The 27,613-nt window shown below is 52.8% G+C and overlaps 1 protein-coding gene across 1 annotated transcript; it reads left to right on the plus strand.

Annotated features, from left to right (window-relative positions):
• The first annotated feature begins 343 nt into the window (after positions 1-343).
• CERCAM (cerebral endothelial cell adhesion molecule) lies at positions 344-27,613 on the plus strand. Its single transcript, XM_075323015.1, has 12 exons — positions 344-549; positions 1,699-1,809; positions 2,297-2,414; positions 2,555-2,689; positions 3,511-3,715; positions 3,805-3,924; positions 4,267-4,343; positions 5,964-6,070; positions 13,555-13,687; positions 15,628-15,755; positions 15,823-16,026; positions 25,630-27,613. The coding sequence occupies exons 1-12, from the start codon at positions 365-367 to the stop codon at positions 25,865-25,867; spliced, it is 1,761 nt and encodes a 586-aa protein (XP_075179130.1). The 5' UTR covers positions 344-364; the 3' UTR covers positions 25,868-27,613.

Raw genomic sequence — 27,613 nt, forward strand, 5'->3', positions numbered from 1 at the left:
TCTGTTTTGTGGTCACTCCCCCCCCAAAAAAAAATGGAATAAGGGTCAGAAAGTTGTACAGACCCCAAAATATTAATGATAAAAACTACAATTCCTACTGCACCCCCCGCCCTGATACAAGTGAGGGGCCGCCATAGTGTGATGTGGGGGGCACCTCCCCTCCATTTTGGGGCAGTTTGCTCACTTTGGCCACTCAGGGTTGTGGGAAAGCTGGGGAAGGAGCTGCTCTCCAGATGGGGAAGTTCTGAGGAAGTGTCTGTAAACTGTGCGACAATGGCGCCGGACTGCGGGGGGCGCTGCGGAGTGCATGGACCTCCCCTCTCCTCCTCGCCCCTCTCTGCTCCCCGCCTCTGACACGTCCTCCATGGCCCCCGCCGCCGCCGCCGTCCTGCTCCTTCTCCTCCCGGGGCTGCTCCTTTCCTCCGGTGCGGACCCCTCGCCCCCCGGCCTGGTCATTGCCCTCCTGGCCCGTAACGCCGCACATGCGCTGCCCTACAGCCTGGGGGCGCTAGAGAGGCTGCAGTACCCGCAGGAGAGGACGTCTGTCTGGTGAGCGGCCATTACTGCAGTCACCACAGCTCCCAGCATGCACAGTGCATGGGTTCCATGTGCCCCCCTTTTCTCAGTGTCCCCCCTTTTCTCAGTGCCCCCCTTTTCTCAGTGTCCCCCCTTTTCTCAGTGCCCCCCTTTTCTCAGTGTCCCCCCTTTTCTCAGTGTCCCCCCTTTACTCAGTGCCCCCCTTTTCTCAGTGCCCCCCTTTTCTCAGTGCCCCCCTTTTCTCAGTGTCCCCCCTTTTCTCAGTGCCCCCCTTTTCTCAGTGTCCCCCCTTTTCTCAGTGTCCCCCCTTTTCTCAGTGCCCCCCTTTTCTCAGTGTCCCCCCTTTTCTCAGTGTCCCCCCTTTTCTCAGTGTCCCCCCTTTACTCAGTGCCCCCCTTTTCTCAGTGTCCCCCCTTTTCTCAGTGCCCCCCTTTTCTCAGTGCCCCCCTTTTCTCAGTGTCCCCCCTTTTCTCAGTGCCCCCCTTTTCTCAGTGTCCCCCCTTTTCTCAGTGTCCCCCCTTTACTCAGTGCCCCCCTTTTCTCAGTGCCCCCCTTTTCTCAGTGCCCCCCTTTTCTCAGTGTCCCCCCTTTTCTCAGTGCCCCCCTTTTCTCAGTGTCCCCCCTTTTCTCAGTGTCCCCCCTTTTCTCAGTGCCCCCCTTTTCTCAGTGTCCCCCCTTTTCTCAGTGTCCCCCCTTTTCTCAGTGTCCCCCCTTTACTCAGTGCCCCCCTTTTCTCAGTGTCCCCCCTTTTCTCAGTGCCCCCCTTTTCTCAGTGCCCCCCTTTTCTCAGTGTCCCCCCTTTTCTCAGTGTCCCCCCTTTTCTCAGTGCCCCCCTTTTCTCAGTGCCCCCCTTTTCTCAGTGTCCCCCCTTTTCTCAGTGCCCCCCCTTTTCTCAGTGCCCCCCCTTTTCTCAGTGCCCCCCTTTTCTCAGTGCCCCCCCTTTTCTCAGTGCCCCCCCTTTTCTCAGTGCCCCCCTTTTCTCAGTGCCCCCCTTTTCTCAGTGCCCCCCCTTTTCTCAGTGCCCCCCTTTTCTCAGTGCCCCCCTTTTCTCAGTGCCCCCCCTTTTCTCAGTGCCCCCCCTTTTCTCAGTGCCCCCCTTTTCTCAGTGCCCCCCTTTCTCTTGCATTATATATCCACTGTTATTTTGTGTCTTTTGCGCAGGATTGTGAGTGACCACAATGAGGACGGGACGCTGGCGGTGCTGCGGGGGTGGCTGGAGAGCGTGCGCCCCTCGTACCGCTCCGTGGTGTGGAGAGCGCAGGAGGCGCCCAGGTGAGGTCCGCACGCCCGGGCTCGTACCTCTCCGCACTGGGTGGTCTTCGCCTTCCTTCTCGGCCTGAGGACGTCTTATTCCAAAGTCGAAGATTATGGCGCATTTGTCAGAAAAAAACAATGCGCTATTTTTTCCGCTAAAGCCCCTTTGGGTCCGTTGTTGACGGATCCTAGTCGAGGGTAGCGGAGCGCAGCTCTGAAGTGCCATCGACTGAGAATGGAGCCGCAGGGAACACGCTTGACAAGCTGCACCCTGGCGGGGGGAACGTCGGCCATTTTGGCAATCTAACGCTCCCGCACCGATCTTACTGTTGGCCGTAGGACCCTTTTGGGTCACTAAATTAAGGTGTATCGACCCCCGCTCCACACTCTACTACACAAGGGGGTCCCTATACTGAGTCTAACCTCACCACTCACCGTGACGGCTCCTCTGTGACAGTTTGGCGGCATTATTTGGAGGGAGACATTTTAAATTTTGCATCTACAGGTGGTTTCCTGAAGAAACTGGTCCGAAGCAGTGGCCCCCGGAGCGCTACGAGCACGTGATGAGGCTCCGCCAGGAGGCCCTGGACTACGCCCGAGAGAGCCAGGCCGACTACATCCTGGTAAGGCCTCGTTCACACCTGCGCCACCTGTGGGGGGGGGGGTCTGGATCGTGCCCATAGTGGTCTATGGGGTTGTTCACATGTCCGCAAAGAAAAACGCAACATGTCTGAGTCACGGATCAAACCCTGTCACCTTCCAGTTCACAGACGCGGACAACGTCCTGACCAACGCCCAGACCGTGCAGTTACTGATGGCGATGAACAAGACCCTGGTGGCGCCAATGATGGACGCCCAGACCGGATTCTCCAACTTCTGGTGCGGGATAACTCCACAGGTACCTTACCGAGAAGGAAAACGGGTTCCCACTGACCCGAATATTGCCCTAATTACCAGTACAGCGCACCTGAGCATGGTAGTGCCCGCTCATCACTAGTTACCAGTACTGAGCACCTGAGCATGGTAGTGCCCGCTCATCACTAGTTACCAGTACTGAGCACCCGAGCATGGTAGTGTCCGCTCATCACTAGTTACCAGTACTGAGCACCTGAGCATAGTAGTGCCCGCTCATCACTAGTTACCAGTACTGAGCACCCGAGCATGGTAGTGCCCGCTCATCACTAGTTACCAGTACTGAGCACCCGAGCATGGTAGTGCCCGCTCATCACTAGTTACCAGTACTGAGCACCTGAGCATGGTAGTGCCTGCTCATCACTAGATACCAGTACTGAGCACCTGAGCATGGTAGTGCCCGCTCATCACTAGTTACCAGTACTGAGCACCCGAGCATGGTAGTGCCCGCTCATCACTAGTTACCAGTACTGAGCACCTGAGCATGGTAGTGCCTGCTCATCACTAGATACCAGTACTGAGCACCTGAGCATGGTAGTGACCGCTCATCACTAGTTACCAGTACTGAGCACCTGAGCATGGTAGTGCCCGCTCATCACTAGTTACCAGTACTGAGCACCTGAGCATAGTAGTGCCCGCTCATCACTAGTTACCAGTACTGAGCACCCGAGCATGGTAGTGCCCGCTCATCACTAGTTACCAGCACTGAGCACCCGAGCATGGTAGTGCCCGCTCATCACTAGTTACATTGCATTTCATCCTCCAGCCTTAGTCACGTCTGGAAATTATATGTATTCCTATTTTCAGGGCTTTTACCGTCGGACGGCAGATTATTACCCCACAAAGAACCGCCAGCGCGTCGGCTGCTTCCCTGTCCCCATGGTGCACTCCACCTTTCTGCTGGACCTGCGCAAGGAAGAAAGCAGAAAACTGGCGTTTTACCCCCCTCACCCCAATTACACCTGGACCTTTGATGATGTCATTGTGTTCGCGTACTCGTGTTTGGCATCCGGTGCGTATAGAAAGTCATCAGATTTTTCGGCGGCTCCGTCCAGGGTTTGTCTTTTGGCGTTGGATGTTGGTAACCGTTGTCTGTTTCAGGGGTACAAGCCTATGTCACCAACGAGCATCGCTTCGGATACATCAATGTACCACCGCTGCCGCACCAGGACCTGGAGGACGACCAGCTGAACTTTGTACACCTCATACTGGAGGCAATGGGTGAGCACTGACCTAGCTAAAGAGGGTTTCAAAGGGGTTCTACACCTTTTAGGCCATTTTTGGCCAAAAAAACCCCAAAAAATACATTTTTGGATTTCATTACAAATGTTGCACCATTTGTCTTCTGTAGCCTGTGTCTATTGCGGCTGCAGAATGAGTTAACTGAGGATCTGTCAGTGAGCTCCTCCTGACAGGTGTGTGATTCTGCATCGCTGCAATATAGAAGCCAAGCTAAATATCAGGGCCGTGTCTGGCGCCTTTAGGTTGCAGACATCGGACAATTTTAGTTTGTGTTATTTGCACTGATCGGCGCTCATCCTCCTCCGTCCTCCTTTCTTGCAGTGGAGGGCTTCCCGTTCACTGCGTCCCCCCATGTGGCCCTGCCCGAGAAGAACCCCGACAAAATGGGATTTGATGAGGTTTGTGCACATTGTACGCTCTCGGGTGAGGAGAGTTCCCTGAAATGCTCCATGTATTGGACAATATTTCCATGAATCTGGGTGTCTGCGACCTCTGCACAGTACCGCTCTCTGACCTCTGCACAGTACCGCTCTCTGACCTCTGCACAGTACCGCTCTCTGACCTCTGCACAGTACCGCTCTCTGACCTCTGCACAGTACCGCTCTCTGACCTCTGCACAGTACCGCTCTCTGACCTCTGCACCGTACCGCTCTCTGACCTCTGCACCGTACCGCTCTCTGACCTCTGCACCGTACCGCTCTCTGACCTCTGCACAGTACCGCTCTCTGACCTCTGCACAGTACCGCTCTCTGACCTCTGCACAGTACCGCTCTCTGACCTCTGCACAGTACCGCTCTCTGACCTCTGCACAGTACCGCTCTCTGACCTCTGCACAGTACCGCTCTCTGACCTCTGCACAGTACCGCTCTCTGACCTCTGCACAGTACCGCTCTGACCTCTGCACCGTACCGCTCTGACCTCTGCACAGTACCGCTCTCTGACCTCTGCACAGTACCGCTCTCTGACCTCTGCACAGTACCGCTCTCTGACCTCTGCACAGTACCGCTCTCTGACCTCTGCACAGTACCGCTCTCTGACCTCTGCACAGTACCGCTCTCTGACCTCTGCACAGTACCGCTCTCTGACCTCTGCACAATACCGCTCTCTGACCTCTGCACAATACCGCTCTCTGACCTCTGCACAGTACCGCTCTCTAACCTCTGCACAGTACCGCTCTCTAACCTCTGCACAGTACCGCTCTCTGACCTCTGCACCGTACCGCTCTCTGACCTCTGCACAGTACCGCTCTCTGACCTCTGCACAGTACCGCTCTCTGACCTATGCACAGTATCGCTCTCTGACCACTGCACAGTACCGCTCTCTGACCTCTGCACAGTACCGCTCTCTGACCTCTGCACAGTACCGCTCTCTGACCTCTGCACAGTACCGCTCTCTGACCTCTGCACAGTACCGCTCTCTGACCTCTGCACAGTACCGCTCTCTGACCTCTGCACAGTACCGCTCTCTGACCTCTGCACAGTACCGCTCTCTGACCTCTGCACAGTACCGCTCTCTGACCTCTGCACAGTACCGCTCTCTGACCTCTGCAAAGTATCGCTCTCTGACCACTGCACAGTATCGCTCTCTGACCTCTGCACAGTATCGCTCTCTGACCTCCACACAGCACCCCAATCTGGCCCCTGCACAGCATCACTGTCTGGCCCCCACACATTACCCCGCTCTGACCCCCGCACAGTACCCCTGCTCTGGCCTCTACACAGTGCCCCGCTCTGGCCTCTACACAGTGCCCCACTCTGGCCTCTGCACAGTGCCCCGCTCTGGCCTCTGCACAGTGCCCCACTCTGGCCTCTGCACAGTGCCCCACTCTGGCCTCTGCACAGTGCCCCACTCTGGCCTCTGCACAGTGCCCCACTCTGGCCTCTGCACAGTGCCCCACTCTGGCCTCTGCACAGTGCCCCACTCTGGCCCCTGCACAGTGCCCCACTCTGGCCCCTGCACAGTGCCCCGCTCTGGCCCCTGCACAGCACCCCTGTAACACGCCTGTTTATCTGCTTTAGGTATTTCTCATCAATCTTCTCCGCCGCCCCGAACGTCGTAAGAGAATGCTGCGCTCCCTGCACGAGCAAGAAGTCTCCTGCCGGGTGCAGGACGCCGTGGATGGAAGGTGACAATGCACATCCCACACCGGGAAAACTAACAGATACCTGCCACCAATAACTGATAAACATTAACTATCTATGAGGTTCTGCAGCAGCTGAGGTGTGTATTATGGTGTTCTGCAGCAGCTGAGGTGTGTATCATGATGTTCTGTAGCAGCTGAGGTGTGTATTATGAGGTTCTGCAGCAGCTGAGGTGTGTATTATGGTGTTCTGCAGCAGCTGAGGTGTGTATCATGGTGTTCTGTAGCAGCTGAGGTGTGTATTATGAGGTTCTGCAGCAGCTGAGGTGTGTATTATGGTGTTCTGCAGCAGCTGAGGTGTGTATCATGGTGTTCTGTAGCAGCTGAGGTGTGTATTATGAGGTTCTGCAGCAGCTGAGGTGTGTATTATGGTGTTCTGCAGCAGCTGAGGTGTGTATCATGATGTTCTGTAGCAGCTGAGGTGTGTATTATGAGGTTCTGCAGCAGCTGAGGTGTGTATTATGATGTTCTGCAGCAGCTGAGGTGTGTATTATGTTCTGCAGCAGCTGAGGTGTGTATTATGAGGTTCTGCAGCAGATGAGGTGTGTGTATTATGAGGTTCTGCAGCAGCTGAGATGTGTATTATGAGGTTCTGCAGCAGATGAGGTGTGTATGATGAAGTTCTGCAGTAGCTGAGGTGTGTATTATGTTCTGCAGCAGCTGAGGTGTGTATTATGAGGTTCTGCAGCAGATGAGGTGTGTATGATGAAGTTCTGCAGTAGCTGAGGTGTGTATTATGTTCTGCAGCAGCTGAGGTGTGTATTATGAGGTTCTGCAGCAGATGAGGTGTGTGTATTATGAGGTTCTGCAGCAGCTGAGGTGTGTATTATGAGGTTCTGCAGCAGCTGAGGTGTGTATTATGTTCTGCAGCAGCTGAGGTGTGTATTATGAGGTTCTGCAGCAGCTGAGGTGTGTATTATGTTCTGCAGCAGCTGAGGTGTGTATTATGAGGTTCTGCAGCAGATGAGGTGTGTATTATAATGTTCTGCAGCAGCTGAGGTGTGTATTATGAGGTTCTGCAGCAGCTGAGGTGTGTATTATGTTCTGCAGCAGCTGAGGTGTGTATTATAATGTTCTGCAGCAGCTGAGGTGTGTATTATGAGATTCTGCAGCAGCTGAGGTGTGTATTATGTTCTGCAGCAGCTGAGGTGTGTATTATGAGGTTCTGCAGCAGCTGAGGTGTGTGTATTATGAGGTTCTGCAGCAGCTGAGGTGTGTATTATGAGGTTCTGCAGCAGCTGAGGTGTGTATTATAATGTTCTGCAGCAGCTGAGGTGTGTATTATGAGGTTCTGCAGCAGCTGAGGTGTGTATTATGATGTTCTGCAGCAGCTGAGGTGTGTTATGAGGTTCTGCAGCAGCTGAGGTGTATATTATGATGTTCTGCAGCAGCTGAGATGTGTATTATGTTCTGCAGCAGCTGAGGTTTACATTATAAGGTTCTGCAGCCGCTGAGGTGTGTATTATGAGGTTCTGCAGCAGCTGAGGTGTATATTATGAGGTTCTACAGCAGCTGAGGTGTGTATGATGATGTTCTGCAGCAGCTGAGGTGTGTATTATGAGGTTCTGCAGCAGCTGAGGTGTGTATTATGAGGTTCTGCAGCAGCTGAGGTGTGTATTATGAGGTTCTGCAGCAGCTGAGGTGTGTATGATGATGTTCTGCAGCAGCTGAGGTGTGTATTATGATGTTCTGCAGCAGCTGAGGTGTGTATGATGAGGTTCTGCAGCTGCTAAGGTGTGTATTATGAGGTTCTGCAGCAGCTGAGGTGTGTATTATGATGATCTGCAGCAGCTGAGGTGTATATTATGAGGTTCTGCAGCAGCTGAGGTGTGTATTATGTTCTGCAGCAGCTGAGGTGTGTATTATGAGGTTCTGCAGCAGCTGAGGTGTGTATTATGAGGTTCTGCAGCAGCTGAGGTGTATATTATGATGATCTGCAGCAGCTGAGGTGTGTATTATGATGTTCTGCAGCAGCTGAGGAGTGTATTATGAGGTTCTGCAGCAGCTGAGGTGTGTATTATGATGATCGGCAGCAGCTGAGGTGTGTATTATGATGTTCTGCAGCAGCTGAGGTGTGTATTATGAGGTTCTGCAGCAGCTGAGGTGTGTATTATGATGATCTGCAGCAGCTGAGGTGTGTATTATGATGTTCTGCAGCAGCTGAGGTGTGTATTATGATGTTCTGCAGCAGCTGAGGTGTGTATTATAATGTTCTGCAGCAGCTGAGGTGTATATTATGAGGTTCTGCAGCAGCTGAGGTGTGTATTATAATGTTCTGCAGCAGCTGAGGTGTGTATTATGATGTTCTGCAGCAGCTGAGGTTTATATTATGAGGTTCTGCAGCAGCTGAGGTGTGTATTATGTTCTGCAGCAGCTGAGGTCTGTATTATGAGGTTCTGCAGCAGCTGAGGAGTGTATTATGAGGTTCTGCAGCAGCTGAGGTGTGTATTATGAGGTTCTGCAGCAGCTGAGGTGTGTATTATGAGGTTCTGCAGCAGCTGAGGAGTGTATTATAATGTTCTGCAGCAGCTGAGGTGTGTATTATGAGGTTCTGCAGCAGCTGAGGTGTGTATTATGAGGTTCTGCAGCAGCTGAGGTGTGTATTATAATGTTCTGCAGCAGCTGAGGTGTATATTATGAGGTTCTGCAGCAGCTGAGGTGTATATTATGTTCTGTAGCAGCTGAGGTGTGTATTATGAGGTTCTGCAGCAGCTGAGGTGTGTATTATGAGGTTCTGCAGCAGCTGAGGTGTGTATTATGAGGTTCTGCAGCAGCTGAGGTGTGTATTATAATGTTCTGCAGCAGCTGAGGTGTGTATTATAATGTTCTGCAGCAGCTGAGGTGTGTATTATGAGGTTCTGCAGCAGCTGTGGTGTGTATTATGATGATCTGCAGCAGCTGAGGTGTGTATTATGTTCTGTAGCAGCTGAGGTGTGTATTATGAGGTTCTGCAGCAGCTGAGGTGTGTATTATGATGATCTGCAGCAGCTGAGGTGTGTATTATGTTCTGCAGCAGCTGAGGTGTGTATTATGTTCTGTAGCAGCTGAGGTGTGTATTATGAGGTTCTGCAGCAGCTGAGGTGTGTATTATGATGTTCTGTAGTAGCTGGGGTGTGTATTATAATGTTCTGCAGCAGCTGAGGTGTGTATTATGAGGTTCTGCAGCAGCTGAGGTGTGTATTATGAGGTTCTGCAGCAGCTGATGTGTGTATTATAATGTTCTGCAGCAGCTGAGGTGTGTATTATAATGTTCTGCAGCAGCTGAGGTGTGTATTATAATGTTCTGCAGCAGCTGAGGTGTGTATTATAATGTTCTGCAGCAGCTGAGGTGTGTATTATAATGTTCTGCAGCAGCTGAGGTGTATATTATGATGTTCTGCAGCAGCTGAGGTGTGTATTATAATGTTCTGCAGCAGCTGAGGTCTGTATTATGAGATTCTGCAGCAGCTGAGGTGTGTATTATGAGGTTCTGCAGCAGCTGAGGTGTGTATTATGATGTTCTGTAGCAGCTGAGATGTATATTATGAGGTTCTGCAGCAGCTGAAGTGTGTATTATGAGGTTCTGCAGCAGCTGAGGTGTGTATTATAATGTTCTGCAGCAGCTGAGGTGTATATTATGATGTTCTGCAGCAGCTGAGGTGTGTATTATGAGGTTCTGCAGCAGCTGAGGTGTGTATTATGATGTTCTGTAGTAGCTGAGGTGTGTATTATGAGGTTCTGCAGCAGCTGAGTAGTGTATTATGATGTTCTGCAGCAGCTGAGGTGTGTATTATGAGGTTCTGCAGCAGCTGAGGTGTGTATTATGAGGTTCTGCAGCAGCTGAGGTGTGTATTATGGTGTTCTGCAGCAGCTGAGGTGTATATTATGATGATCTGCAGCAGCTGAGGTGTATATTATGAGGTTCTGCAGCTGCTGAGGTGTGTATTATGATGTTCTGCAGCAGCTGAGGTTTGTATTATGATGTTCTGTAGCAGCTGAGGTGTGTATTATGATGTTCTGCAGCAGCTGAAGTGTGTATTATAATGTTCTGCAGCAGCTGAGGTTTGTATTATGATGTTCTGTAGCAGCTGAGGTGTGTATTATGATGTTCTGCAGCAGCTGAGGTTTGTATTATGATGTTCTGTAGCAGCTGAGGTGTGTATTATGATGTTCTGCAGCAGCTGAAGTGTGTATTATAATGTTCTGCAGCAGCTGAGGTGTGTATTATGAGGTTCTGCAGCAGCTGAGGTGTGTATTATGATGTTCTGCAGCAGCTGAGGTGTGTATTATGAGGTTCTGCAGCAGCTGAGGTGTGTATTATAATGTTCTGCAGCAGCTGAGGTGTGTATTATAAGGTTCTGCAGCAGCTGAGGTGTGTATTATGTTCTGCAGCAGCTGAGGTGTGTATTATGATGTTCTGCAGCAGCTGAGGTGTATATTATGATGTTCTGCAGCAGCTGAGGTGTATATTATGACGTTCTGCAGCAGCTGAGGTGTGTATTATGAGGTTCTGCAGCAGCTGAGGTGTGTATTATAATGTTCTGCAGCAGCTGAGGTGTGTATTATAAGGTTCTGCAGCAGCTGAGGTGTGTATTATGTTCTGCAGCAGCTGAGGTGTGTATTATGAGGTTCTGCAGCAGCTGAGGTGTATATTATAAGGTTCTGCAGCAGCTGAGGTGTGTATTATGTTCTGAAGCAGCTGAGGTGTGTATTATGAGGTTCTGCAGCAGCTGAGGTGTGTATTATGAGGTTCTGCAGCAGCTGAGGTGTATATTATAATGTTCTGCAGCAGCTGAGGTGTGTATTATGTTCTGAAGCAGCTGAGGTGTGTATTATGAGGTTCTGCAGCAGCTGAGGTGTGTATTATGAGGTTCTGCAGCAGCTGAGGTGTGTATTATAATGTTCTGCAGCAGCTGAGGTGTGTATTATGTTCTGCAGCAGCTGAGGTGTGTATTATGATGTTCTGCAGCAGCTGAGGTGTGTATTATGAGGTTCTGCAGCAGCTGAGGTGTATATTATAATGTTCTGCAGCAGCTGAGGTGTGTATTATAAGGTTCTGCAGCAGCTGAGGTGTGTATTATGAGGTTCTGCAGCAGCTGAGGTGTGTATGATGAGGTTCTGCAGCAGCTGAGGTGTGTGTTATGAGGTTCTGCAGAAGATGAGGTGTGTATTATGAGGTTCTGCAGCAGCTGAGGTGTGTATTATGATGTTCTGCAGCAGCTGAGGTGTGTATTATGAGGTTCTGCAGCAGCTGAGGTGTATATTATAATGTTCTGCAGCAGCTGAGGTGTGTATTATAATGTTCTGCAGCAGCTGAGGTGTGTATTATGATGTTCTGCAGCAGCTGAGGTGTATATTATGATGTTCTGCAGCAGCTGAGGTGTATATTATGATGTTCTGCAGCAGCTGAGGTGTGTATTATAATGTTCTGCAGCAGCTGAGGTGTGTATTATGATGTTCTGCAGCAGCTGAGGTGTATATTATGATGTTCTGCAGCAGCTGAGGTGTGTATTATGATGTTCTGCAGCAGCTGAGGTGTATATTATGACGTTCTGCAGCAGCTGAGGTGTGTATTATGAGGTTCTGCAGCAGCTGAGGTGTGTATTATAATGTTCTGCAGCAGCTGAGGTGTGTATTATAAGGTTCTGCAGCAGCTGAGGTGTGTATTATGTTCTGCAGCAGCTGAGGTGTGTATTATGAGGTTCTGCAGCAGCTGAGGTGTGTATTATGAGGTTCTGCAGCAGCTGAGGTGTATATTATAATGTTCTGCAGCAGCTGAGGTGTGTATTATGTTCTGTAGCAGCTGAGGAGTGTATTATGAGGTTCTGCAGCAGCTGAGGTGTGTATTATAATGTTCTGCAGCAGCTGAGGTGTGTATTATGAGGTTCTGCAGCAGCTGAGGTGTGTATTATAATGTTCTGCAGCAGCTGAGGTGTGTATTATGATGTTCTGCAGCAGCTGAAGTGTGTATTATGTTCTGCAGCAGCTGAGGTGTGTATTATGATGTTCTGCAGCAGCTGAGGTGTGTATTATGAGGTTCTGCAGCAGCTGAGGTGTATATTATAATGTTCTGCAGCAGCTGAGGTGTGTATTATAAGGTTCTGCAGCAGCTGAGGTGTGTATTATGAGGTTCTGCAGCAGCTGAGGTGTGTATGATGAGGTTCTGCAGCAGCTGAGGTGTGTGTTATGAGGTTCTGCAGAAGATGAGGTGTGTATTATGAGGTTCTGCAGCAGCTGAGGTGTGTATTATAATGTTCTGCAGCAGCTGAGGTGTGTATTATAATGTTCTGCAGCAGCTGAGGTGTGTATTATGAGGTTCTGCAGCAGCTGAGGTTTACATTATAAGGTTCTGCAGCAGCTGAGGTGTGTATTATGAGGTTCTGCAGCAGCTGATGTTTGTATTATGAGGTTCTGCAGCAGCTGAGGTGTGTATTATGATGTTCTGCAGCAGCTGAGGAGTGTATTATGAGGTTCTGCAGCAGCTGAGGTTTACATTATAAGGTTCTGCAGCAGCTGAGGTGTGTATTATGAGGTTCTGCAGCAGCTGAGGTTTGTATGATGAGGTTCTGCAGCAGCTGAGGTGTGTATTATGAGGTTCTGCAGCAGCTGAGGTGTGTATTATGATGTTCTGCAGCAGCTGAGGTGTGTATTATGAGGTTCTGCAGCAGCTGAGGTTTACATTTTAAGGTTCTGCAGCAGCTGAGGTGTGTATTATGAGGTTCTGCAGCAGCTGAGGTTTGTATGATGAGGTTCTGCAGCAGCTGAGGTGTGTATTATGAGGTTCTGCAGCAGCTGAGGTGTGTATTATGAGGTTCTGCAGCAGCTGAGGTTTGTATTATGAGGTTCTGCAGCAGCTGATGTTTGTATTATGAGGTTCTGCAGCAGCTGAGGTGTGTATTATGATGTTCTGCAGCAGCTGAGGTGTGTATTATAAGGTTCTGCAGCAGCTGAGGTTTACATTATAAGGTTCTGCAGCAGCTGAGGTGTGTATGATGAGGTTCTGCAGCAGCTGAGGTGTGTATTATGAGGTTCTGCAGCAGCTGAGGTGTATGATGAGGTTCGGCCGTTCATCTCTTACAGATCTTATGAGTATAAACCTCCACATTTCCTGAGTGTTATTCCTGACGTTTCCCTGCGGTCCCTGAAGAGTTTCGGCAGCTGCCGCACAACCTGTCCGTGCAGGGAACGCGGCGCTCACGTCAGTCCATCAGGTTCTGCAGCAGCTGGGCTGGGCGCTGTGTGGTGGACCAGTATCCCAGGGGGTGAAGCGAATGTCGGCGGTGATGTGGGGGGAGCGGGGCCGATGCTGTGAGACCTGTCAGCGCAGCAGACTGCAGCCCGCGCTGCTCATCACATCAGACAGCCGCGCCGCCAGATCCCGCCGACCCCGCGCACCCTGACGTCAGAGCGCCGCAGTCACGCAGATGTCTCGTGTTCACACTCACAGTGCCGCGTGCTTTACGCTTCTTCTCTCGTCCGGTCTCCTGCAGGGCTCTGAACAGCAGCGACATCAAGCGTCTGGGCGTGAACCTGCTGCCGGGATTCTACGACCCGTACTCGGGACGGACCCTCACAAAAGGGGAGGTGGGCTGCTTCCTCAGCCACTACAAGATCTGGCAAGAGGTAAGGGGGAGGCGTATACATGAAGGGTTAATCCCAACATTGATCACTACCACCGATCCATAGGAGAGATGATAACGGGGGGTGTTTGGGGGGTCTCGGCCCTGAGAACGGAGCTTGGAAATGCTCCTGATGGCATCTCTGGCCGAGGAGGAGCGACAGCGCTGATGAGCGACACCGCACGCCAAGGATGAGCGACACCGCTGATGAGCGACACCACTCACCGAGGAGGAGCGACACCGCTGAGGAGCGACACCACTGATGAGTGACACCGCTCATCGAGGAGGAGCGACACCACTGATGAGTGACACCGCTCACCGAGGAGGAGCGACACCACTGAGGAGCGACACCACTGATGAGCGACACCGCTCATCGAGGAGGAGCGACACCACTGATGAGTGACACCGCTCACCGAGGAGGAGCGACACCGCTGATGAGTGACACCGCTCACCGAGGAGGAGCGACACCGCTCACCGAGGAGGAGCGACACCGCTCACCGAGGAGGAGCGACACCGTTGATGAGCGACACCGCTCGCCGAGGAGTGATACCGCTCACCGAGGAGGAGCAACATCACTCACCGAGGAGGAGCAACACCGTTGATGAGCGACACCGCTCGCCGAGGAGTGATACCGCTCACCGAGGAGGAGCAACATCACTCACCGAGGAGGAGCAAGACCGCTCACCAAGGAGGAGCAACACCGCTGATGAGCAACACCGCTCACCGAGGAGGAGCAACACCGCTCACCGAGGAGGAGCAACACCGCTCACCGAGGAGGAGCAACACCGGTCACAGAGAAGGAGCAACACCGCTCACCGAGGAGGAGCAACACCGCTCACCGAGGAGGAGCAATACCGCTCACCGAGGAGGAGCAACACCGCTCACCGAGGAGGAGCAACACCGCTCACCGAGGAGGAGCAACACCGCTCACCGAGGAGGAGCAACACCGCTCACCGAGGAGGAGCAACACCGCTCACCGAGGAGGAGCAATACCGTTGATGAGCAACATCGCTCGCCAAGGAGAAGCAACACCGCTCGCCGAGGAGGAGCAACACCGCTGATGAGCAACACCGCTCGCCAAGGAGGAGCAACACCGCTCGCTGAGGAGGAGCAACATCGCTCGCTGAGGGCGACCCCTCATTGAGCACTGAGAATGAGTGACACCGCTCGCCGAGGAGGAAAATTGCTCATCGAGGAGGAGCAACACCGCTCGCCAAGGAGGAGGAACACCGCTCACTGAGGGTGCGACCCCTCACCGAGGAGGAGTGACACCGCCCGGCGAGGAGAAGGAAAATCACTCGAAAAGGAGCGACACCATTTGCCGAGGAGGAGCGACACCGCTGATGAGCGACACCGCACGCCGAGGAGGAGCGACACCACTCGCCAAGGAGGAGCGACACCGCACGCCGAGGAGGAGCGACACCATTCGCTAAGGAGGAGCGACACCACTGATGAGCAACACCGCTCGCTGAGGAGAAAGAAAGTCACTCGCCGAGGAGGAGCAACACCACTGATGAGCGAAACCGTTCGCCGAGGAGGTGCGACACCACTGATGAGCGACATCGCACGCCGAGGAGGAGCGACACCACTGATGAGCGACACCGCACGCCGAGGAGGAGCGACACCACTCTATTCATTCTCTATGGGACTTGACAATTTTCATCCGTCCCATAGAGAATACATGAATTTTTATCTGCCCCTTTCTGTGTGGACCCCAGGGAGGAGATCGTGCCCCATACACCGGAGGGAAGAGCTGCTGATAGTCTACTTACTTTTTTGGGACAACCCCTTTAAATATGGACCATGAATGAGTTGGTCTTGACAAGTGACAACCCCTCCCATCCCCCACTCTTCTTAGCAGCACCACAGGGGGGCGATACTGAGCACAGTCCACTGCATGTTTGCTTTTCGTCCTGCTGTAAAGTTTTCCATCCACATTTTCAGATGGCAGATCGGCATCTGGAGGTCGCTCTGGTGTTCGAGGACGACGTCCGCTTTGAATCCTATTTTAAGAGGAAGATGATCCGCCTCCTGGGCGACGTCCGCAGCGCCGAGCTAGACTGGGACCTGATGTAAGACGCCGGCGGTATATTGACGATGTTCTATGTCGGTCAGAACTGACGACTCTTCCTCTTACAGATACATAGGAAGGAAACAAGTGACCACCGATCCCGAGAAGCCGGTGGAGAGCGTGAGGAACCTGGTGGAGGCCGATTACTCCTATTGGACCCTGTGTTATATGATCTCCCTGCGGGGGGCGCAGAAGCTGCTGAACGCGGAGCCGCTCTCCAAGATGCTGCCTGTGGACGAGTTCCTACCCATCATGTCAGACACCCATCCTAAGTAAGTGCCGCAACGTCAGGCCCCTCGGTGTCTGTGAGGCAAATCCCGGGATATGAAGATGAATTATGACTCCAGTCATAATCCCTCATCACTCCCTGGCAGTGCCCCCTCCCTTCTTGTTCTCAGTGTTCCACTTACACCTCCATGGCCATGTCCTGTGATATGGAGATGAGGTGGTGTGGGAACAATGGACACAGGATGACTCCCTGCCGTCACCCTGTAACAAGAGTTGTATCTCATTAGCAAGGCTATGGAACTAGCAGACAGAACGACTCCAGTAAAAAATGGTTCATATCTCGCAAGCCATATTTCCGATAAATATGGCAACCATAAAAATGGTGTCTCCGCATGCGGACGATGCCGGCACACCCTTTTTATGGGAGCAGGACATTGGGAAATGCCCCAGGCGTGATATCAGCCAATGGGGAACTGGCAGACAGGTCATGAGTCCCCTCGTTCTGTAGCTAAATTCATAACTGTCACAATGAGAGCATTGGCGTCTGCCTACGACGCTCCCAGGCAAAGTTATGGCCAATATCCCCTTTGCTGGATAATTCTGATCCATGCAGGGGGAGTGGCAGTGCTTCCCTGTGAGGTCACTAAGGTAGGAGGGGACCTGGATTGCCCAGGTTGATAACCCTACTCCGGCCATTTTCCAGTGTTCTTTTCGCTGGGGGCACGTGTAGGAAACATCTGTGGGAAGGATCCTAGAAACCTGGGCACAGCGCCCCCCTGTGGCCAGACGCAACAAGGTAACTGCTGGAACTGTGTATGCCTGTTTGTAACCCATGCTTTGATTGTAACTGTACTCTGACATATGTATATTCTGTAGATTCCCTATTGTATATATTGTAGTTTCTAGTGTGCTTTAGGCTGATTAAATTATATAATTAATCTTGGGCTGTTCTGTTATCTCGATCTTGAATCCCACGTCTGTGTGTTCGGCTAATAGTTACCGTAAATCGGTTGGTGGCAGCGAATTGTGCCAAGGATTATTGTGGGGAGGCCAGTGAGATTCGGGGAGATTTTATATATTCCGCCCGCGGAGGTCGGGGGAATATATACCTTACTCTCACCGGGGACCCTTCAATAATCGGCATAAGTAGTATAGCGGCCTCCTTGCTTATTGTCGGGCAATTCCATAATTGGCCTGACTATAAGAGGGGCGCTAGAGAGCGCGTCACGTGCTCTGTCTGTCTGTCGGTCGGGAGGTATAAAGGAGGGGTGACCCCCACTTGTTACCCCCCGATTGTGACGTACTGGTAGCCAGCGCGGGGGATTTCTGAGTGACCCCCCCGGTGGTTCGTGACATATTGGTGGCAGATATGTCACGAACCACCGGGGGGGTAACTCAGAAATCCCCCGCGCTGGCTACCAGTACGTCACAATCGGGGGGTAACAAGTGGGGGTCACCCCTCCTTTATACCTCCCGACCGACAGACAGACAGAGCACGTGACGCGCTCTCTAGCGCCCCTCTTATAGTCAGGCCAATTATGGAATTGCCCGACAATAAGCAAGGAGGCCGCTATACTACTTATGCCGATTATTGAAGGGTCCCCGGTGAGAGTAGGGTATATATTCCCCCGACCTCCGCGGGCGGAATATATAAAATCTCCCCGAATCTCACTGGCCTCCCCACAATAATCCTTGGCACAATTCGCTGCCACCAACCGATTTACGGTAACTATTAGCCGAACACACAGACGTGGGATTCAAGATCGAGATAACAGAACAGCCCAAGATTAATTATATAATTTAATCAGCCTAAAGCACACTAGAAACTACAATATATACAATAGGGAATCTACAGAATATACATATGTCAGAGTACAGTTACAATCAAAGCATGGGTTACAAACAGGCATACACAGTTCCAGCAGTTACCTTGTTGCGTCTGGCCACAGGGGGGCGCTGTGCCCAGGTTTCTAGGATCCTTCCCACAGATGTTTCCTACACGTGCCCCCAGCGAAAAGAACACTGGAAAATGGCCGGAGTAGGGTTATCAACCTGGGCAATCCAGGTCCCCTCCTACCTTAGTGACCTCACAGGGAAGCACTGCCACTCCCCCTGCATGGATCAGAATTATCCAGCAAAGGGGATATTGGCCATAACTTTGCCTGGGAGCGTCGTAGGCAGACGCCAATGCTCTCATTGTGACAGTTATGAATTTAGCTACAGAACGAGGGGACTCATGACCTGTCTGCCAGTTCCCCATTGGCTGATATCACGCCTGGGGCATTTCCCAATGTCCTGCTCCCATAAAAAGGGTGTGCCGGCATCGTCCGCATGCGGAGACACCATTTTTATGGTTGCCATATTTATCGGAAATATGGCTTGCGAGATATGAACCATTTTTTACTGGAGTCGTTCTGTCTGCTAGTTCCATAGCCTTGCTAATGAGATACAACTCTTGTTACAGGGTGACGGCAGGGAGTCATCCTGTGTCCATTGTTCCCACACCACCTCATTTCCATATCACAGGACATGGCCATGGAGGTGTAAGTGGAACACTGAGAACAAGAAGGGAGGGGGCACTGCCAGGGAGTGATGAGAGATTATGACTGGAGTCATAATTCATCTTCATATCCCGGGATTTGCCTCACACCTCCCCCCTTTTGAGGGCGCTAGGGGTCAGCACACTCCGGTGTTCCCCCGTGCGCCCGTCCGCGACCTCTCCTTGTCGGGACAGCCCGTCTGCGTTACCGTGGTCACGGCCCCTTTTGTGGCGAATGGTGAAGTTGTATTGCTGGAGCGCAAGGCTCCATCGCAACAATCGCCCATTCGTCCCAGAGACGGTGTGCAACCAGCTGAGGGGATTGTGGTCCGTCTCCACGATGAAGTGGCGCCCGTATAGATAGGGTTGCAGACGCTGCAGGGCCCACACTATGGCCAGGCACTCCTTCTCCATCGTGGAATAGGCAACTTCCCTTGGTAACAGCTTCCTGCTCAGGTACAAGACTGGGTGCTCTTGGCTCGCAGAGTCCACCTGGCTGAGCACCGCACCGAGGCCGAAGTCACTGGCGTCGGTCTGTACTACAAACGGCCGCGTGAAGTCGGCTGCCTGTAGCACGGGCGGGCTGGACAGGGCGTCCTTTAGGGCCCGGAAGGCTGTCTCGCAGTCCATTGTCCAATCGACTGCAGAGGGCAGCTTCTTCTTGGTGAGGTCCGTCAAGGGCTTTGCCAGGCTACTATAGCATGGAACAAACCTCCTATAGTACCCAGCGGTCCCCAAGAAGGACATCACCTGCTTCTTGGTCCTGGGGGTGGGCCAGGATGCGATGGCCTCCACTTTCTCAGGCTCGGGCTTCAGTGTTCTCCCACCTACCCGGTGACCGAGGTACTGGACCTCGCTCATGGCCAGCTGACACTTTCCCGGCTTGATGGTCAAACCTGCCCGGTGGATCCGCCTGAGCACCTGTGCTAGATGCTCTAGGTGGTCCTCCCAGGTGGGACTGAAGACGGCAATGTCATCCAGGTACGCGGCCGCGTACCCTTCAAGTCCCTTGAGCAGGGTGTTGACCATCCGCTGGAAAGTGGCAGGGGCATTCCTCATCCCGAATGGCATCACCGTGGACTCGTACAGTCCAAATGGGGTAATAAAGGCAGAGCGTTCCCTGGCCTTGCGAGTCAGGGGGATCTGCCAATATCCCCGGCTCAGATCCATGATGGTCAGGTACTGAGCCCCGGCCAACTGATCGAGCAGGTCATCGATGCGTGGCATTGGGTACGCATCGGCGACCGTGACCGCATTGAGCCCCCTGTAGTCCACGCAGAACCGAGTGGTTCGGTCCTTCTTAGGGACGAGGACTACAGGCGAGGCCCAAGCGCTGTTGGATGCCTGGATCACCCCCAGCTTCAGCATCTCGTCAATCTCCTGGCGCATGTGTTGCTGCACCTCCAGGGAGACCCGATATGCTGAACGCCGGATCGGGGGATGATCCCCAGTGTCCACGTGATGGACAGCCAAGTCAGTCCTTCCGGGCTGGTTGGTAAACAACCCCCGGAAGGGGTGTAGGGTGGCCCACAGCTGGGACCGTTGGTCCTCCAAGAGCTGGTGGCCAACCTCCACATCCTCAATGGATCCGCCTGCCCTAACCTGGGCTAGCATATCCAAGAGGGTTTCCGCTTCTCCCTCCTCGGGCAGGTTGCACACGGGGAGCGCACATGCCTCCCGCTCATGATGTGCCTTCATCATGTTCACATGGAAGGGCTTCCGCCTTCCACGGGCAGGGTCCAGGGTGACCAGGTACGTCACAGGGTTGAGCTGCTGGTACACGAGGTATGGGCCTTCCCAGGCTGCCTGAAGCTTGTCCTGTGGTACGGGGACCAGTACCCACACCTCTTGACCCACTTGGTAGGTCCTCTCACAAGCGTTCTGGTCGTACCAACGCTTCTGATCGGCCTGGGCTTGAGCCATATTGTCGTGTACCAGTTGCGTCAAGGCCTGCATTTTGTCCCGGAAGCGCATGACATACTCGATAACCGACACTCCAGGGGTGGCCAAATCCCCTTCCCAAGCCTCTTTCACCAGAGCCAGGGGGCCCCGCACACGTCGCCCGTACAGGAGCTCAAACGGTGAGAATCCTGTTGAGGCCTGTGGAACCTCCCGGTAAGCAAATAACAGGTGTGGGAGATACCGCTCCCAGTCACGCCCATGGGAGTCGACCAACATCTTAAGCATCTGCTTTAAGGTGCCATTAAACCGCTCGCACAGGCCATTAGTCTGTGGATGGTACGGGCTGGCCACCAGATGTCGCACCTGGACCTGCTTACAGAGGGCCTCCATCAGCTGGGACATGAATTGGGTCCCCCGGTCAGTGAGCATTTCCTGGGGAAAACCCACTCGGGAGAAAATCTCCAGCAATGCGGTGGCCACCTTGTCAGCCCGAATGGACGACAAGGCCACTGCTTCTGGGTACCGGGTGGCATAGTCCACTACCGTCAGTATGAAGCGTTTCCCGGAGCTGCTGGGGATGGCCAGCGGGCCGACCAGATCCACAGCCACCCTCCTGAAAGGCTCATCGATGATTGGCAGAGATACCAGTGGGGCTTTGGGGCGTGGCCCCGCCTTCCCCACTCTCTGACAGGTTTCACACGAACGGCAGTAGGCAGCCACATCGGCCCCCATTTTTGGCCAGTAGAAATGCTGGTTTAACCTGGCCTTGGTCTTAGCGATCCCTAGGTGTCCGGCCATCGGAATCTCATGTGCGATCCGCAACAACTCCGTCCGGAACGGATAGGGTACCACCAACTGTCGGTCCCTGGGCCACGCCTCCGGTGAACCCTGCTGGACCGTGGCCCGGTACAGCCGTCCTTGGTCCCAGACCACTCGCTCCGGGTCCGAGTCCGAGGGAGGCTGTGCCGCCTGCTCCTTAAGAGCTTTCAGGCTGTCGTCAGCTTCTAACGCTGCCTGAAACCCCTGACTAGATGTGGCCAGAATCGACGAGACTGTCACATCTTCAGTCAGTACCCCGGGACCTGTGTCCTGGCCTCCACCTGACTCGGCTGCCACTTGGTCAGAAGGGGAAGAGCTATCGGACCTCCGGGAGGCCCCTTGGCTTCCAGCACTCCCACTGCGGGTGACAGCGGCCACAGCCGCTGCGACCGTGGGTCGTGCCTGCTCCTCCTCCGTTCCTGACCAAGTCGCCGGTTCAGGCAGACCTACCTGGCTTCCTGACACCCCGGTTGTGGGGGAACCATGCACCGAGATCTTACCTGGGAGCACTTCCGCTCCTGGACCGGCCCCAATCTCACCTGCCTGTTCCCCTCCTGCAGCAACAGAACCCCGCTGTGAAATCTCTGGGGACCCCACATTTGCTGTGGTAGCCCCCACCCCACACACTGGTCCTCCCCCTGCAGCACCCTGCTCTCTGCTTATCCCTGCAGAGGGCAACAGATCCCAGCTCACAGGCTGGTTACTTGTAGAGGCATTGTCACACCTTTCTCTGACCCCCTCCCCTGTCACAGCTGCAGCTGCGTGTGTGTCTATGGTGTCTGTGCAAGCAGAAATATCAGAGTTCACTCCCTCCTCCCTTACATCATTCATAGATAACACATTAACATTGTCAGGAGTCATGTCAGTACTGGCTGAAGGTTCAGCCCTTGGGGGGGGCCCAAACTGGGAGGTTATCTGCCCCAAATCTGTCCCAAGTAGCACGTTTGCAGGGATCCGATCAGTTACCCCCACCTCCCTCACCCCTCGCCCTGCGCCCCAGTCCACATAAATGTCAGCAACAGGCAGCGCCGGGTCAATGCCTCCAATCCCGGAGACAGCGAGGGTTTTTCCAGGGATCAAGTCTTGGGGGGACACCATCTCAGGCCGCACCAGAGTCACCTCCGAGGCGCTGTCTCGCAGTCCCATGGTCACAGACCGGCCGACGGTGACAGGTTGGAAGCTGTCCAGGGACCTACCACCACCCCCACCCACACAATACACCTTGGGCGGCCCTTGGGACGGGGACGGAGCCGGGGCCTTGGGACGCTGAGGGCACATGGCCTTGAAGTGTCCAGGTAGGTTGCACTGGTGGCACCGTCTTGGTTCTGCCACGGGCCTGGAGAGGGGAGTTGAGGGGGACACCCCCTGCAGTCTAGGGGCAGGTGGGGCAGTCGCAGAATTCATCTTACCCCCTCTCCAGGTGCTGCTGGTGGCTGCTCTCCTGGCTTCAGGAGCCCGGTTGTTGGTGTAGTCATCGGCAAGGGCAGCTGTAGCCGTGGACCCCTTTGGCTTCTGGTCTCGGATGAACTGGCGGAGATCCTCAGGGCAGTTCCACAAGAGTTGCTCCGTGATGAACAAGTCCAGGATCTCCGGTCCGGTGGAAAGCTGCAGGCCTTGGGTCCAGTGGTCGGCAGCTCGGGCAAGTGCCCGCCGGTGGTCAGCCCAGGAGTCCTTTGGTCCCTTCTGTAGGCTCCGGAACTTCTTGCGGTAGGACTCTGGAGTGAGGTTGTACTGTTGGATCAGGGCCCGCTTGATGGTGTCGTAGCCCTGATCTGCCTCAGCAGGCAAGTCCCCAAGGATATCCAGGGCCTTACCCCTTAAACGGGGGGTCAGGTATTTGGCCCACTGGTCCTTGTCCAGATGGTGCTGCAAGCAAGTCCGTTCAAAAGCAGTCAAGAAAGAGTCCAAGTCTCCATCCTTCTCCAGCACTGGGAAGTCCTCAACACGGACCTTTGGAAGTTTGGTGTCTCGAAGGTCACGTGTGGCTGATGAGGGCCGGAGCTGAGCTAGCTGCAGCTGGTAGTCACGGTCTGCCTGTCGCTCTCGCTCTTCACGCGCTGCCTGCCGCTCTCGCTCCGCAGCCTCACGCTCTGCGTGCCGCTCTGCCCTGCGCTCTGCCAGGAGTTCCTTGTAGCCCTTCTGGTCTCCAGCCTGGAGAAGGGCCATAGCCATTTGAAGAAGGCTATCCGAGCCTCCCAGGCTCGGTGGAATGGCACGTGGTGATCTGCGGCACGCTGCGGAGCCTGGTGATTCACTGTCCCTTTCAGAGCGGAGGGCTGGCATCTGGCTCGTTGAGGAACCTTGGGTGAGCTCCTCCTCATCTTGTCCAGCAGTGCCAGGTTGCGCAATGTCCTCGGCAGAACGGTTTTCTGGCGTCGAGCTCCTGGAGGACTCGTGGGCAACCTCCTCATTGCTGTCCACAGCACCGTCCTCCCTCTCTTCGGCTCCTGCCTTAGCATTGGCCAGTTGCATAGCTCTGCTCCTGGTGCCATCAGCCATTCTTGCAGACTTTTGGTCACTGACACAGAACTGACACCTGATGCCTCCACACACCTTACAGTATCTGCACTCTGACACTCTAGTGTTGAGCTAGTCTGAAGACCCCAGCAGCCACAGCTGCTGCAGGCAGTCTTTAGTGTCTGGGAGTATGGGTCTCACACTCACACACACTATTATCTCGATCCCACCGCTATGCCACCAATATGTCACGAACCACCGGGGGGGTCACTCAGAAATCCCCCGCGCTGGCTACCAGTACGTCACAATCGGGGGGTAACAAGTGGGGGTCACCCCTCCTTTATACCTCCCGACCGACAGACAGACAGAGCACGTGACGCGCTCTCTAGCGCCCCTCTTATAGTCAGGCCAATTATGGAATTGCCCGACAATAAGCAAGGAGGCCGCTATACTACTTATGCCGATTATTGAAGGGTCCCCGGTGAGAGTAAGGTATATATTCCCCCGACCTCCGCGGGCGGAATATATAAAATCTCCCCGAATCTCACTGGCCTCCCCACAATAATCCTTGGCACAATTCGCTGCCACCAACCGATTTACGGTAACTATTAGCCGAACACACAGACGTGGGATTCAAGATCGAGATAACAGAACAGCCCAAGATTAATTATATAATTTAATCAGCCTAAAGCACACTAGAAACTACAATATATACAATAGGGAATCTACAGAATATACATATGTCAGAGTACAGTTACAATCAAAGCATGGGTTACAAACAGGCATACACAGTTCCAGCAGTTACCTTGTGCGTCTGGCCACAGGGGGGCGCTGTACTCAGGTTTCTAGGATCCTTCCCACAGATGTTTCCTACACGTGCCCCCAGCGAAAAGAACACTGGAAAATGGCCGGAGTAGGGTTATCAACCTGGGCAGATCCAGGTCCCCTCCTACCTTAGTGACCTCACAGGGAAGCACTGCCACTCCCCCTGCATGGATCAGAATTATCCAGCAAAGGGGATATTGGCCATAACTTTGCCTGGGAGCGTCGTAGGCAGACGCCAATGCTCTCATTGTGACAGTTATGAATTTAGCTACAGAACGAGGGGACTCATGACCTGTCTGCCAGTTCCCCATTGGCTGATATCACGCCTGGGGCATTTCCCAATGTCCTGCTCCCATAAAAAGGGTGTGCCGGCATCGTCCGCATGCGGAGACACCATTTTTATGGTTGCCATATTTATCGGAAATATGGCTTGCGAGATATGAACCATTTTTTACTGGAGTCGTTCTGTCTGGCTATTTCCATAGCCTTGCTAATGAGATACAACTCTTGTTACAGGGTGACGGCAGGGAGTCATCCTGTGTCCATTGTTCCCACACCACCTCATTTCCATATCACAGGACATGGCCATGGAGGTGTAAGTGGAACACTGAGAACAAGAAGGGAGGGGGCACTGCCAGGGAGTGATGAGAGATTATGACTGGAGTCATAATTCATCTTCATATCCCGGGATTTGCCTCACAGTGTCCGTTCTCCGGCAGACGTCGGGGCCCCTTGGTGTCCGTTCTCTTGCTGACGTCGGGGCCCCTCGTTGTCCGTTCTCTTGCTGACGTCGGGGCCCTCGGTGTCCGTTCTCCGGCAGGCGTCGGGGCCCCTCGGTGTCCGTTCTCCGGCAGACGTCGGGGCCCCTCGGTCTCCGGCAGACGTCGGGGCCCTCGTTGTCCATTCTCTTGCTGACGTCGGGGCCCTTGGTGTCTGTTCTCCGCTGGCGTTGGGCCCCTCGGTGTCCGGTCTCTGGCAGACGTCGGGGCCCTCGGCGTCCGTTCTCCGGCAGACGTCGGGGCCCCTCGGCGTCCGTTCTCCGGTAGACGTCGGGCCCCTCTGTGTCCAGTCTCCCGCTGACGTCCTTTTCTCTTTAATTTCACAGTAAAGAATATAAAAGTCATTTTCGCCACCGGGACCTGAAGGTTTTCTCGGTGCACCCGCTCCTGGTGTACCCCACTCACTACACCGGGGATCCCAGCTGGAAAAGCGACACCGAGACCTCCACGCTGTGGGACGACGACAACGTGCGGACCGGCTGGAGCGGATCCCAGAAGACCCTGAAGGACTCGCGGGGGAACGTTCCTCATGGACTGCGCTCCGCCTCACGGGACGAGCTGTGATCCTCACGCTTCTCGGCGACGCTGGGCACAACCTGTCACACTAGCGCCCCCTGCAGGCAGAGGGTCGGCACCGCACGCTCCTGCAGTTATGGCTGGTGGAAAAAGGGGAAAAAAGAAACTTTCTGGTTGGGAAGGGGTTAAAATGTAATGCAGGTTTTCAGCATATCGGGTGTAGGAGGACTTGTAATGGGAAAATCTGCAGCGAGTGAACAGGTCCTTAAAGGGTCACAGTGACCGGACGATGGTGCGTTATAGGGGTCCGCAGCGGATAGTGATGGCGCAGCCACAGGATGGGGATCTGGGAATAGCCCTGTAAGCATAGAGGGGGGTTTTTTTTTTTTTAACATTTCCCGTTTTTTTTGTGGGCGCAGATCTCACATAGATGGAGTCAGATCCGGCTGTTACAGGAATCATTACTGTACAGATAAGGGGGGATCATCCTACTGACACTCTATAGCTCTGTGCTCAGGTCAAGCGCATCCGATGGGAATATTGTCTATAAATATATTTAGGTGAGATTAAAAAAGAGACGAGAATATTTGTACCCCCCATTAGAAAACTAAAACTATATATTGTATATGAAAAAAATTGTAAATTATGTATATTTACAAGTTATTTCATATATATATATATATATATATATACACACACACATATATAGATTATAATATATATTTTTTTAGAAAGATATATATATATATACACAGCTTTCTAAAAAAATATATATTATCTATATGTGTGTGTGTGTGTGTATATATATATATATATATATTTACAGTACAGACCAAAAGTTTGGACACACATTCACATTCAAACAGTTTTCTTTATTTTCAGGACTCTGAAAATTGTAGATTCACATTAAAGGCATCAAAACTATGAATTATATCACATGTGGAATGAAACACTTAACAAAAAAGTGTGAAACAACTGACAATATTTGCCTTCACTCTGCGGTCCAGCTCACCCCAAACCATCTCGATTGGGTTCAGGTCTGGTGACTGTGGAGGCCAAGTCATCTGGTGTAGCACCCCATCACTCTCCTTCTTAGTCACATAGCCCTTACACAGCCTGGAGGGGTGTTTGCGGTCATTGTCCTGTTGAAAAATAAATGATGGTCCAACTAAACACAAACCGGATGGAATAGCACGCCGCTGCAAGATGCTGTGGTAGCCATGCTGGTTCTGTATGCCTACAATATTGAATAAATCCCCAACAGTGTCACCAGCAAAGCCCCCCCCACACCATCACACCTCCTCCTCCATGCTTCACGGTGGGAACCAGCAAAGCCCCCCCACACCATCACACCTCCTCCTCCATGCTTCACGGTGGGAACCAGCAAAGCCCCCCCACACCATCACACCTCCTCCTCCATGCTTCACGGTGGGAACCAGCAAAGCCCCCCCACACCATCACACCTCCTCCATGCTTCACGGTGGGAACCAACCATGTAGAGTCCATCCGTTCACCTTTTCTACAAAGACATGGTGGATGGATCCAAAGATCTCAAATTTGGACTCATCAGAGCAAAGCACAGATCTCCACTGGTCTAATTTCCATTCCTTATATAATCTGTGTATGTATATATTTTCATAAGTATATTTTTTAGAAAAAAAAATGAATGTGTGTATATATATATATATATATATATATATATATATATATATATATATATACACACACACAAACACACTCAAATTATAATATATTTATATACTGTATCTATATACACACATTATATATATATAA

This window comes from Anomaloglossus baeobatrachus, chromosome 9 (genome assembly GCF_048569485.1).
Source record: "Anomaloglossus baeobatrachus isolate aAnoBae1 chromosome 9, aAnoBae1.hap1, whole genome shotgun sequence".
NCBI lineage: Eukaryota > Metazoa > Chordata > Amphibia > Anura > Aromobatidae > Anomaloglossus > Anomaloglossus baeobatrachus.

What these genes read in the sequence shown, in the direction of transcription:
- CERCAM (XM_075323015.1), top strand. Translation starts at nt 365, where the DNA reads ATGGCCCCCGCCGCCGCCGCCGTCCTGCTCCTTCTCCTCCCGGGGCTG. An exon ending in CAGGAGAGGACGTCTGTCTG is followed by an intron (nt 550 to 1,698) that starts GTGAGCGGCCAT and finishes TCTTTTGCGCAG; the next exon opens with GATTGTGAGTGACCACAATG. An exon ending in ACTACAAGATCTGGCAAGAG is followed by an intron (nt 13,688 to 15,627) that starts GTAAGGGGGAGG and finishes CCACATTTTCAG; the next exon opens with ATGGCAGATCGGCATCTGGA.